Below are 13,974 nucleotides of genomic sequence, written 5' to 3'. Positions count from 1 at the left end.
AATCTAAGCATCCCAAAGATGAGAGCTCAGAATGCACTCCCGCTTCACTAATCGGGGGCTAAAGATCTCAGCCAAACCAAACCTCAGCCAAGGCAAGGCCAAGAAAACCAAAAAGAAAATATAAGTTTCACACAAGTTTGGAACAAGAAAAATTCATTAATTTAGAGCAACCAATACATTAGGCGAAAGCTCGGCATACCGAGCCATTACAAGAGGAACAAAAAGAAAAAGAAGGAACCCTTGATAGTTCAATCCACAGAAGGGAAGTTGATGGCCTCGTCATCCTCATCTTCATCAGCGTTGCCGCCTCCACCTTCCTCACCAACAAGCTCATCTAAGGTCAAGGCGTTTTATCATCATAGGCTAGCTCGGGACAGAGGCACAACACTCTCTCTTGGAAAACATTAAAGCCTGCTTCTTAGGAAGCTGAAGCATACTCATCCATGTCCTGTTGAACTTCCATTGAGTTCTTATACTGCATCACTGCCTCCTCGGCGGCCTCTTGCTTTAGTCATTCCCTCTCTTCCTTGAGTTCGGTGATCTCATGCTTCAAGCCATGGACCAACTCTACTTGCTCGTCCAGTCGAGCCTTCAACTTGGCCACCTCCTTCTCCAATGTAGTAGATCGCTCCCAAGCCACTTAAAGCTCAGCCAATTCTGCCTTCAGCTGCAAGTACACAGAATGCTCCTTCTCGTACCACCGCCGCAACTCACGAAGGCAATCAACCATAGCAATGGTCGAGCATGCGTTCTGCGGACACCAGAAGCAATGTTAGCACAAGGAGACACACTTAAAACAATGAAGGAACTTAAGTATGAGCTTACCTGAGCCGCAGCTCGAATGAGTGAGCACTCTAATGCGCTACTCCCAATACTCTCGGCCTCATCAATGATGTAGGTCATCACCATTCTGCAGAGCAGCTGTTCGGGAACTCCAAGAGCATCTGGCCCGTCCCGACTTTGAACTATCTAGCGCGGCACATGGATGTTCAAGCTACTACTCCCCACCTCGACCTGCATAGGGAAAGACGTCTGACGAGCTTCCCCGAGTTCCATGACCACCACGTCTCCGTTTCCCCACCGCTGAGCTCTCTTTTGCTAGCAAGGTGCCCTCTCGAAAGACTCGGGGGAGGAACTACCATAGCTCAGACCTACGGTACCATGCCAACTCGATTCTGCCTCTAGCGATTCTCCTTCGTCTGGGGTACGATCTCCTCTTCATTCGCCATTTCTACACCTGTATCACAGAAGCACAACAGTAAGTACAAGAACAAAGAAGCAAAGAAAGTACAAGAAGATAAAGCAACAAAATGGACAGACCAGCCGCCCTACGTATCAGTTCGTCGAGCATCAGCATCTCTGAGCATGTATACACAATTACATTTATCTCGTGGATCATGATCAGAGCCGACCCTTCCTCTCAAGTAAGCGCCGACCATTGAGGTTGGGGCACTCTCATTCTTGGCTCTTGTAGCATGGTCGTGAAGGGGAGGCCCCTATAACAGTGGACAAATAAGAAAGTCTCCTTCCAGTGCTTCACAGAGGAGGAGCCCTGACCAACACTTTGACGTTCTTCCTAGTCAAGAAATAGTAATAGCCCTGCTGGTGAGGTTTGAGCTGAAGAAGGAAGCTCACCATACCCAAGGTCAACTCGATATCACAGACGGTGCAGTAGGACAGAAGGCCGAGCAAAAATCTAAAGGAGTTCAGCATCAACTGCACTGATAGTACTCAGAACAATGCAAGTACCTCGGCAACCCCTTTGTTCAGAGGGAACCTCAGCAACCCCTTTGTTCAGAGGGAACCTCAGCCTGACTTCCAAATTGTTCTCGTATAGACAAAGTTCATCAGGCCGAGCACCGGTGGCCATCTCACCCTACTGCGGGCACCTCATTCGAAAGTCCTCAGGGGATTTCATACATAGCTCAAATCTGAGCCATATCCTCGAGGTCCAACACATAGGGTGTTGTCCCAAACCAGCGACCAGCCCGCAATGGAAGCTCAACTTCTACACTAGAGGTACCAACCTCGGCCTCCTCAACCTTAGACTCATAATCGGACCCACTAGAACCAGAAGAAGAATGGGAAGATAAGGAAGACATCTTACTGAGCTTAAAGCCGAGGAATAAAATAAAAATAAAGTGCCAATCAACATTGACAACACCCCTCCAGCCCTTCTTATAGCCTACAGGAACATGAACCAATGCCAGATCTACGGTTGAGATCAAGCGCCGCCCTGACAATGCCCAGGAAGACCAATCGACGCGACTGTTACGCATGCACAAAGCCTTAGAAATCGATGCGAACACCATGAAAAGCAACAGGTAGGGCATTAATTGCTCTGGTCCAACCACCAATGCAGGTGCTTGAGGTTCACCCAGGCCCACTGGGTCAACCAATTCCCCTGATTTCCATGGGACGCCCAACAGCAAAGGAGGCCTCGCTCTGTCCCAGCCAAGCATCCCATTCTTTGACTTCAAAATTGGGGGAGTGATGCTCGGATCTTGAAATTTCAAGTACAAGTTCCTCAATCAAAGAGCATACCCTCAACTTTGAAACTTGACAAACCACAACTGAACCTCAAAATAGGTTGGCACCTGCAAAGCCCCCAACTTTGAAGCTCGATAGACCACAACCGAGCATCATAATTGCTCTGCACTGGCGAGGCCCTTAGCTTCGAAGATTGGCAAACCACAGTCAAGCATTGCAACGGCCTCAGTTCCACAACTCGGCACCCCCAAGGGAGTTGAGAGGGAGTGTTGTGGACTTAACAAAATGGGCTTGGGCCCATTATATTTCTATTATGTATTTGTTTCTTATTACTACGTTTAATGGGACTGGGCTTATTATGTCACCTAAGCAAGGGCACACTTGTCAATCCTTATATTTATGTAATGTTTTTTTTTTTTTTGATCAATAACAATTTCATTAATTCACCAAAGAGATCACATAAGGAAGAAAAACACACTTATCTTTCAAGTACAATCAAGAAAACAAAAGAATAGGTAGAGCCAAAAAATTACAACTTAGCCAAAAACATTGAATCCCTTTCTGCTCCTTGTTTAGCTAAACCATCAGCTAGAGAATTGGCTGATCTTTTGACCCAACACATTTTAACTTCCATCTCCCGCACCAGCCACTTAAATTTCCTCCTCTGATTATTGTACCTCCATAAACCACTTTTGTCTGCATTTAGCCACCCTATCAGCACCTCCAAATCCCCTTCAATTAAGAGTTTTCTAATGTTCATCTCCTTGGCTTTCTAGACTCCTTCCATAAATGCAAAGATCTCAGCTCTAAGGGAGTCACCCACTCCAATTGGGCCTGAGAACAAGGCAAGAATGACCCCATTCTCATCCCTAAAGACACCCCAATCCCTGATTGTCCAAGGTTCCCCTACTACTCCCATCAAAATTTAATTTCATGAACCCAGCAGGTGGAGGTGTCCAAGACACACTATTACTGACTTGGTCTGTGTGCACTTTGCTATTTCACACCACTTCCTCAACATGTCATCTAGTGTGTAACCTGTGAATAGTTCCATAGATTTTAGCCACTGTACAGCCCTAAAATGAATGATAGCCTATAGTTCTTCCACCCCTCTCTCAGCCGCTAAGAATATCCGGAAGTTTCTTTCTTCCCATATTGTCCAAGATACTGTAGCCCTCAAACCTCCCACCTAGTCCTTCCCCTTTTCGTACACCACCTAAAGACAGAAGGAGAAAAAAGGCCTTGCAGATCTGATGGAGGGTTCCATCTACACCAAAAGAGGGAAAAGCCCATTCCCAAATTGACCTCGCAAAAAGGCAAGACACCAGTAGGGAAAAGCCCATTCCCAAATTGACCTCGCAAAATGATAGAGGGGACCTCATGAGGAGGACTAATGGGGTTTTATCTGAATTGAAAGTAAAGTTGGTAGAGCTACTTATTCTGTTAGCTCCCTGCATAATCTTTGATTTCATAAAAAATGGAAAGTTTAAAGGAGGAGAAATTAGCTTTTTGTAGTGATTCCCACAGACGGCGCCAATTGATGAATCAATTTTTATTGATGTATCGATTTTTTGGCTACGTACCTCGTCAGTGGCGTATGCTCCCAAGTGGCCTGTGACTGAGAGGCTGAAGCGGAGCTCCCTACAAGTGAGTTGTCTGGTGGTGAGCTACCTAGTGGCGAACTGCCTGGTGGTGATCTCCCTGGTGGTGAACTGCTTGGTGGCGAACTACCTTGATGAGCTGCCTAGGGGCAGGATGCCTGGTGGCAAGCTGCCTAGTTCCGAGCTGCCTGGTGGTGAGCTGCCTGGTGGCGAGCTGCCTAGTGGCGAGTTGCACGGTGCCGAGCTGCATGGTGGCGAGCTGCCTAGTGCTGAGTTACCTTAATGAGGTGTCGGGCTGACCAAGTGCCGAGCTGACCAGGTGTTGAGCTATCGGATGACGAGCTAGATTGACGAGCTTCCTTGCTCTTTAGAGACCTGCAAGGAACCAAATGTTAGAGGACCCGGGGTGGCTAACCCTTCGGATCATTCAGCTCGTGGGCCAACTTCCAAGGATCGTGGGAGTGTTAGGATATGCATGCCCAATTTTTCAGTGAGCACGTCTTGCAGGTCGCCAGATCGGTGCCTGTGCTAGGCCGCTAGATCGTGCCAAGGCCAGGCTTCCAGCTTTTGCCAGGGCCAGGCTGCCAGCTCGTGCATGTGCCAGGCTGCCAGCTCGTGCCAGGGCCAGGCCGCCAGGTCACACCTGGGCTAGGCTGCCAGGTCACGCCAGTGCCAGGCTGCCAGGTCACTCCAGTGCCAGGCTGCCAGCTCGCACCAGGGCCAGGCCGCCTGGTCACACAAGTGCCAGGCTGCCAACTCATGCCAGGGCCAGGTCGTGCCAGGGCCAGGCCGCCAGGTGGGACACCATCAACTTGGCTAAGGCAAGTTGTTGCCAGAGTGGTTTTGGGTGTCACCTAGTTGTTCTGAGGTGCCATGTGTCACAATATCACTAGAGGGCCAAATCCGCCCTCATCAATAATCATAGGGGGCGTTTTACAACATGAATACTTTTGTTTTAATTTGTTTTTGAAATTGTTACATTAACGAAAAAAAAATACAAATTAGAAAATGTTTTTGAATTCTACTCTTGTTTTGGAAAAGAAAAACAAGCCACTTGCTGTTGGTATGTTGCGGTCAGAATGTAGGACAGGTCTCTGACTTCTTCTATTAAGTCGAGGTTGGTTCGCAAGTCTTCCTCATCGAATGTCTCGGCCCTTAAGGTTGACACTTCTATCTCTCTCGGTATCATAGCTTCGGTCCCATATGTCAGGTAAAAGGGTGTTTCACCTATCGCCGTCTTGGTGGTTATTTGTTAGGCCCACAACACACTAGGCAACTCGTCCACCCACAAACCTTTAGCTCGGGATACCCGAACTTTCGGGGACGGCTCGAGTAAATTCTTGGGGTTCATGGTGACACAAAGGGAGATTGAGGCAAATCCAGAGAAAATATAAGCCATCCTCGACATGCAATCATCCCGAACACACAAAGATGTGCAATGACTCATCGGTAGAATAGTCGCCCTTAGTAGGTTCATGTCCAAATCCACAGACCAGTGTCTACTCTTCTTCAAAGCCCTCAAACGAACGAAGGACTTCCAATGGACCGAGGAATGTTAACAGTCCTTTCTAGAACTGTAGCGGTACCTAAGCTCACCGCCTCTCCTCACCAAGTTGAGCCCAGGGGATGAGCTATTGCTCTACCTCTCGGTCGGGGATGAGGTCATCAACTAGGTATTGGTCAAGAAGGAAGACCGAGTACAAAGGCCGGAAAACTCAGGCCATACTTTCGGGCCCACAGTATTCGAGTGCTCACAGACCAACCGCTTAAGCAAGTCCTCCAAAGGCCGGAAGCATCTAACTGCTTGATCAAATGAAGCATGGAGCTAAGTGAGTTCGACATCAAATACGCACCCCGACCCACAATCAATGCTCAGTCCCTAGCCGACTTCATTGCTGAATGCACATTCACCACCGAGGATCCTACTCCACCGCTGCAAGTATGGACCATGCATGTGGATGGCTCATCCAATCCGCAAGGGAGTGTAGCCAGCCTTATTCTCCTTGGGCCAGATGACATGGTGCTAGAGCATTCCCTCAGGTTCGAGTTTAAAGCATCCAACAATGAAATTGAGTATGAGACCTTGATCACTGGGCAAGTTATCTACAGAAGGTGCAAGAGCTCATCCACCAACTTGAGCAGTCAACATCCAGCAGATTCCTCGAGCCGATGCGCTATCCAAGTTATCTAGCTCCCCGAGAACCGACCTCGGCAAGACAACACAGTTGGACACTCTGGCCTAGTCGAGCATTGCATAGAAAATTCTCCTCATCCTCCTGGTACAACACAACCCATCCTGGATGGACCCCGTAGCACAGTACCTCCGAAAATGCACACTTCCATAAGATCAGGTAAAAGCGAACAAGCTCAAGCATAGATCAGCCCAGTATTGCCTTATCCAAGGTCAACTCTACCACCGGTAACACACTCTCCCTACCTGAAATGCCTCTCCCCATCCAAAGCAGACTACATCCTTAGGGAGATCCATGAAGGTATCTGTGGAGACCATCCCGACGCTTGCATACTGGTGCACAAGGCACTCCGGAAAGGCTACTTCTGGCCGACAATGAAACAAGATGCAACACATGATCCTATCATGAAGATATAACCAGATGTAGACTTTCTAACATCTAGATTGGATTGGAAATTGGAATCAGTATACCCCTGAATCTGTAGTGAATTACCATCGAATACTAGGCAAAACTCTTTTGTCCTTTGAAGGTATTTTAGTATGTTTTTCACAGCGGTCCAATCCTCCTGCCATAGGTTAGATTGGTATCTGCTTACAACATTCACTGCTTGATAAATGTCAGGATGAGTGCAAAGCATAGCATACATGATGCTCCCTAAGGATGAGGCATAGGGAACTGGAGGCCTAGAAACCCGTGTAGATCTTCTAAATTGGTTATTTTCTAGAGCTAATGGGACATCTCCCACTACCTCGGGGCTCTCTTCATCAAGAACAACTTCCTTATGATGATTATCCAAGCTGTAATCTTCCTCTAGGAATTGGGCATTATGATTACAAAACACCTTTTGTTCTTTTGGATCATAGAACAAGTAATCTACAAAGCCTTTGGGGTAACCTACAAATAGAGAATGGCTGGTCTTGGATTCCAATTTGTTAGCACTAGTTGTTTTAACATGTGCTAGACAACCTCAAATCTTCAAGTGTCTCACACTTGGTTTCTTACCGGTCCATAGCTTATATGGAGTCTTAGGAATGGATTTGGTTGGAACCCAGTTCAGCACGTAAATCGCGGTCTCTAATGCGAAACCCCAAAAGGATGTGGATAATTTTGAATGGACAAGAAGTGATCAAATCATATCTAATAAAGTCCAGTTTCTCCTCTCTGACACACCGTTTAATTGTGGTGTAGCAGGAGGTGCCAGTTGTGATACAATCCCATTTTCTTTTAAATAGTCCTTGAATTCATCAGAGAGATATTTGCCGCTTCGACCTGATTGAAGGGTCTTAATTTCTCTCCCAAACTGTTTCTCAACTTACTTGTCTGAACGCGACTGTTACTGCATGCGCAAAGCCTTAAAAATCGATGCGACGACCTTGAAAAGCAACAGGTAGGGCATTAATTGCTCTAGTCCAACCACCAATGCAGGTGCTTGAGGTTCACCCAGGCCCACAGGGTCAACCAATACAAAGATGACAACCGCTTGAACTGAGGGGAGAGGATTGGGCGGATGCTGAGTTGTGCAAATTGTCACATAGGAGGTTGACGGCAAGATATAAGTGGAGGCCCGAAAACGTGGGTTTTGCGGTGCATTCGCACTGAATTTTCACACGTCCATCTAACCCTTAGGACCACTACATATATATTCGGATGAACCCATTGATTAAACGATTGTGATGGGTTCATGTATATCTTTGTCACGTTGTAGAGTTGACTTGACTGGAGAGAGAAAAAAAAAAGAATTTCAGTATAATCCTAGGGTGGAATTAAGATTTTTAGGGTTGGACTGAATCTTTACCGTTAATTGATGTTAGATCTATGGGCAGGATGAGGTTTATAGGAGGTATTAATTGATCATTTTCATAATGAAATAGATTTCAAATTTGTCTTGGTGAAATATTTCGAACTTGTGAAGTAGCTAAAAGTCATTGCTTGAACGTTTCAAAGGTTCTTATCTATCCCCCTTTTTCTTTGTCTTGGTCTCCATTAGTTTCTCATATTCTAAGTTTACATTATTCAATGTATTTACTAACATCAAAGTTGGGTTTCTTATCATGCACAGTGCAATTTGTTCTTTAAAAAGACATTTCTGTAGAACTTAGATCTTGCTTCTAGCGGTTTAGGAATCAAATGATAGCACGGTATTTTAATAAATAGTCTTTTTCATATTGAAATATATTTCGAATTTGTGTTCTTTTATTTGGTGACTTGTCAATTTGCAAAAAGTCATCGCTTGAAGTGGTGGGTGTAATATGTGGCCAATTTCATTGAGTCAATCATTAAGGCAATGTTTGGTTTGAAGGAAAAGGTAAGAAAAGAAAGAAAAAGACGAAAAAGTTAATACAAAGTTTGTAAAAGTTTTTCTACCTTTCCCTATATTTTCCTTCAAATCAAAGTTGGGTTTCTTATCATGCACAGTGCAATTTGTTCTTTAAAAAGACTTTTCTGTAGAACTTAGATCTTGCTTCTAGCGGTTTAGGAATCAAATGTGACCAAAAAAGTCACATTAGATAACATCCTAATGGTCCATGTACAGTGGAAATTTTCTTAAGTGGACAACTTTGACTTGGACTAGAAAAGCTCAAATCGACAAACACAAAGACTATGTCAAGAGGAATGAAGCGCCACCGGAGAAGATGTCAATCTAGAAGGTGTAGACTAACCATGTTCATTCTATCCCTGTAAATCTAGAGGAAGTAGGATTATTTTCAAGAAAACTGCTTATGAACGCCAACCATATCCCAACTGCTAATTAAGGTTGGACCCTAATTATGAAAATAGAAATTCAGAAAATTTCAAGGTTTTTAAAATCGAATTGGTCAGGGTCTGGTTTTCGGTTCGAACGGTCAGACTGTTTAAACCAAACGGATGGCTCATTCTGACAAAAAAATAAAAAATAAAAACTGACCAAACCGTTGAACGGTTCAAACAGTTCGACCACCCAGATCAGCGGTTTACTGGCCAAATCAACGGTTTTTGGGAAAATAATGATTCTGAGGTAAAACGGAATTGACCGATTCTTGGGTTTTCCGGTTCGACCATCTGGTCCGATCCTGTTTTGAAAACCATGGAAAATTTAGAAAACAATGCCATAAATGAGTGAAAACCCACTTAGATAATAATAAGTTTGGGGTTTGTTGAGCAGTCATAATAGTTCATCCTTCTACTCTGGTAGCTAGGATGGGTTTTACTTTCATAGTGGATAAGGCCACGTCTCCATGGATTTTGAAAATTTGAGAATACTGGATGGGTTGGTAATCAATTTAGGGTTTAAGGTTTCATTAATTAATCTATAAGCAACCCAATTGAATTAAATTTCTGGATGGGCTAATCTCCAAGGAAGTTTTTAGTTAGAACCCTCCAACAGAAGCTTCAGACACTGCTTGGGTCTGATTCTTATGCAGAACAGAGATGAAGATGGATGGTTCTCTCCACTATAAATTCACCAGGCCAATTTCGAATGATAATTCTCACCCCAGAAGCCAGAATCCGATGTTTCTCTCTTATTTAATTTCTATCAAACCAAACACCGTACAGACTAGAAGGACAGATTTTTGTAATGACCAATCAAACAAAACTAATACAGCTTCACATCCAAACAATGTATATGGATTACCCATGAATCAAAATACATCAATTGATAGAATTTCAATAGAAACAAGATATCAAACCGGTTTTGGTAATTGCATTTAATTAAAATGAAGAAGAAACATTAAACTAGAATATAAATTCCAAATATTTCTGGTAGTTCATACTTCACCTCCCCTCAGTTCAGAACAAACCTGAATAGTTGAGAAATATGAACTTTTAGAAAATAATATTTTCATCCATAGTCAATTTATGTGCAAGCAATTATGATCAGAAAGTCATTCGTATTTCCTTCATTTTAAGTATTAAGGATTGATACAGAAGATCTTCTCTAAAATTCCTCTCCTTCCATCTAATCTGATCATCATTTGAAATTTATTATGATGGAAGCTACATATCTAGACCTCCATTTTATTTTGGATGTGCAGGTAAAGACTAGTAAGGACGCTGCCCTACATAGTTGCCTCGAGGAGCATAGTTGCAAATGACAAAGTCCCAGCCATTGTTGCAGTGAACCTTAGCACACCCAAGACGAACTGAGCTTCTCCAGACCACCTGAGTGTAGTGGCCGCAAACTTTTCCGGCAGCACAAGAGTTGGAGTTGTAGTTGTAGAACTGTTTTTCGTTTACCCACATCTTCACAGCATTGGTCCCCGACAAGCTAGGCATAGCAGCGGCGAGGTTCTCGCCATAGGGTCCATTGGAGTGCTTCATGGCACAGTCGCCAATCCTCTGATTGGCGTATCTCTGAGCGTAGCCCGCCAGCGTATTGTCCCATGTCATAGGGCCAACCCCCACTGCTCGACGAGCTTCGTTGTGGGCATTTATGTAGTCCTGTGGGGAGTCTTGAGCTTCAGAGACATGGAGCAAGGCTAGGCCAACCATCATAATGAAGAGGGACGATTTAGCCCTACACAACGCCATTTTCGATACTCACAGACTAGGGTAGAGATCGTTGATGAAAAAATATAAGCGTAGAGTAGAGTATTTATAGCCCAAAAGAGAGGAATATCCACATCAAGGATGTAACGAAGAATATTCAAAACATGGGCTTCTCGACAGATCTTATCCACTGAGCCACGGGGATATTTTTATTGTGACATAAGCAAGTTGACGTAATCAATGCAGAGTTACATGACGTCACAATACTCATCAAGGTCTTTGAGTCAATGAATTATCTATAAACTCCCTTAAATTAACGAAAAACTAGGTGCAGGTTCAATGCAGATTTCTGATTCCTACTATAGAGCTATAAACAACCCACATTCTATACACTACAATAGGGATGTCAATTGGACTGCATTTGGTCCAATCCCATCTGGTCCAATGTGAGTCCATTATAAATGGAGCAGGTCCAATCCAATCCAATTAATGAATGTTTTGGACCAATTTGGACCGGTTTAATTCAATGTTTGAACCGTCCAATCTGTTCAAATTCATTTTATAAGCACACAAATCACACAGTCCCACGAGCTGGATTCTCGATGAAATAAATAACTCAATAAGTGGAAAAAATTATTTGGGGTGATATTCCAAGACACTTAACGTCCCATGCACTCTTGAAGACTTGGAATTATTAATTTCTTCCCAAAATTCATTTGGAGTGAGCATCGGTCTGCAATAATTAATGTTGTGATTGGAATTATCCGCTTGACGTTGACCGTGACCTCCCCCAAAAGTCATCGAAGCACAAATATAAAAACCGAGATTGAGTAGGCTAATTCCCTGCTTTTAATTTAACGCGATCATCGAGTATGGAGATGAGGTGTTGGTGTTGGTGTTGGTGTAAGAAGATGGTGAGGTTGTATGCTGTCACCGTCCTCCTTCTTCTCTCTAATTACTTTGGTGGTGGATTATTTTGCCAAGGCCAAGGCCAAGAAGGCTACTCCTACTGTTTGGAGGAGGAAAGGATGGCTCTCTTACAACTCAGACACTCGCTACTCAATAACAACCATCCTCCACATCCATCCTCCAAAATGTATTCGTGGGTTGGAGACAATTGTTGTGAATGGGGAGGGGTGGAATGTGATGAATCCTCGGTCGTGATTCGAATTGATATTTCTGGTGAAAGGGAATACGCTACAGGTGTAGTAGGAAAATGGTACCCAAATGCTACCATTTTCACTCACTTCCAACACCTGCAATTCCTAATTCTATATGACAACGGCATTGGAGGCTGGATTATGCCACAAGGTAATTACTAATTAATATTATTTTGCTTCTCCTACTCCCAGTAAGTAATAGAATTGAAGTATATAATACTCTTGTGGGTTTAATTAATGATCGAACTTTCCATATTCCAGAACAAATAATGCTTAATTTAAGGATATTTATAAATATTTGCATGGCTTGCACAGCATTGTGTCAACTACGCAATCTTAAAGAATTAGATCTGAGAAGGAACGGTCTTGGCCATGATGAACTCCCTGGCTGTCTAGGGCGTGCTCTCCCTTCCTTAGAAGCAGTATCCTTATCAATTAATCAACGTAATATGTCTTCATCATCACTATTAACAGGTAAGTAATTATGCATTAATTAAGTATTGATTCACAATCATACTCGATTTGCTTAATTAATTATATTTAATTTGTTTTTGGTGCATGATGTATGTCTTAGCATTATGTGGAGCCAGGAATCTCTCGCTATATCTAGATGTAACCGAACCAAGTGATAACAACTTACCCCCTTGCCTTCTATTCGACAAGAATGTTGGTTCACCATCATAATCAATTCAAATTCATCTCGATTTATCTATCACTAACAATAACATCCAGGGCTGGCCCGGTGACCTAAACGGTATGTTTATATTTATTTATATAAAGAGGAATTATATAAGAAAAATACAATGATAATTGATGATAATAGCTTTAGTTCTATCATACATTAATATTAATTCAACATTTGTTTTCATTGCTTGCAGATGTATGCAAAGCCACCAATGTCAAAGAATTGGGGCTATGGGGAAATGATGATGATATTGGAAGTGAACTACTACTTCTACCAGCAGGGTGCCAGTTATTCCATAATCTTGAATCACTTGATTTAAGAAATCTCAATCTCAATGCCTCGTCACTTGTTGTAATTAATGGTATGGTATAAATTAAAATTTATATATTAATTTGATCTTAATTGTGGGTTCATATATGCATTGCATTGGGATATAACACTACTACTAGTCATGTCTTTTATTGCAGCACTATGCCAAGCAACCAATCTTAAAGAGTTGTACCTCTTTGGAAACAATTTGGGTGACGATGATATTGGAAGTAATAGCAAAGCATTACTATGCCTACGTAATTTGACGTTGTTGGAAAGGCTTCATGTATGGGACAATAATCTCAAAGCTTCCTCAGCATTTCTAAAGGGTATAATTAATACACGAACAAGCATGTATTCCCCTTCTTTATATATCTTGGATCCTTAATTAATTGCAAATGATTTTAATTATACACTAATATATGAATTTCAATTTACCGGTGCATTCATGCTATACATCAGCAATATGTCAAATCAGCAACCTTAAAGAATTGAGATTGGATTCCAACAATCTGGGCAGCAATGGAGAACTTCCATGGTGCCTACTACATAATCTCACTTCCTTGGAGATGCTAGATTTATCAGACAATAATCTCAAAGGCTTACCGGCTATTCCCAAAGGTACGTAGTTACAGTAATTAATAAGAATATTCTCTTAATTAATTAAATTATGGGATGTGGATTGTTAATAAATAAATTTTCTTATTTAATTAAGCCCTGTTTACGTAGTGTAGTTACAATAATTAATATTTAATATATATGTGGTGCATTTACATTTGCAGGATTGGGTGGACTGAAGAATCTCAAGAAATTGGATCTAAGTTATAACTCTCTAACCAATGAAGGCCGACCCTCAGGCCTTTTGCATAACCTCTCTTCACTGGAAGTGCTCGACATGTCAGAGAACAAGCTTACAAGTTTACCAACAGGTACCAATTATATCAATCTTACCTACTCTTTATTTGAAAGTTTCTTTTATATATGCAAATTGGTTTGAGTGAGACCAAGTTCGACCCAAGCATTATCCTTTGGTTTGGTTATGTATTGTAGGTTAATTTATTGTAACTTTA

The 13,974-nt window shown here is 42.7% G+C and overlaps 1 protein-coding gene across 1 annotated transcript; it reads right to left on the bottom strand.

The window, feature by feature from the left end:
- Positions 1 to 10,135: 10,135 nt before the first annotated feature.
- LOC148852939 (basic form of pathogenesis-related protein 1-like) lies at positions 10,136 to 10,813 on the bottom strand. Its single transcript, XM_088946526.1, has one exon. The coding sequence runs from the start codon at positions 10,790 to 10,792 to the stop codon at positions 10,304 to 10,306; it is 489 nt and encodes a 162-aa protein (XP_088802652.1). The 5' UTR covers positions 10,793 to 10,813; the 3' UTR covers positions 10,136 to 10,303.
- Between the last annotated feature and the right edge of the window lie 3,161 nt (positions 10,814 to 13,974).

Source organism: Nelumbo lutea, chromosome 5, assembly GCF_056320005.1.
Source record: "Nelumbo lutea isolate HS-2025 chromosome 5, American lotus-T2T, whole genome shotgun sequence".
Taxonomy (NCBI): Eukaryota; Viridiplantae; Streptophyta; class Magnoliopsida; order Proteales; family Nelumbonaceae; genus Nelumbo; species Nelumbo lutea.
Note: the sequence above shows the minus strand (reverse complement) of the source record. Positions and strands in the feature narration are given on the sequence as shown.

Excerpts from the sequence above, each read along its gene's own strand:
- LOC148852939 (XM_088946526.1), bottom strand. The coding sequence starts at position 10,792 with ATGGCGTTGTGTAGGGCTAAATCGTCCCTCTTCATTATGATGGTTGGC.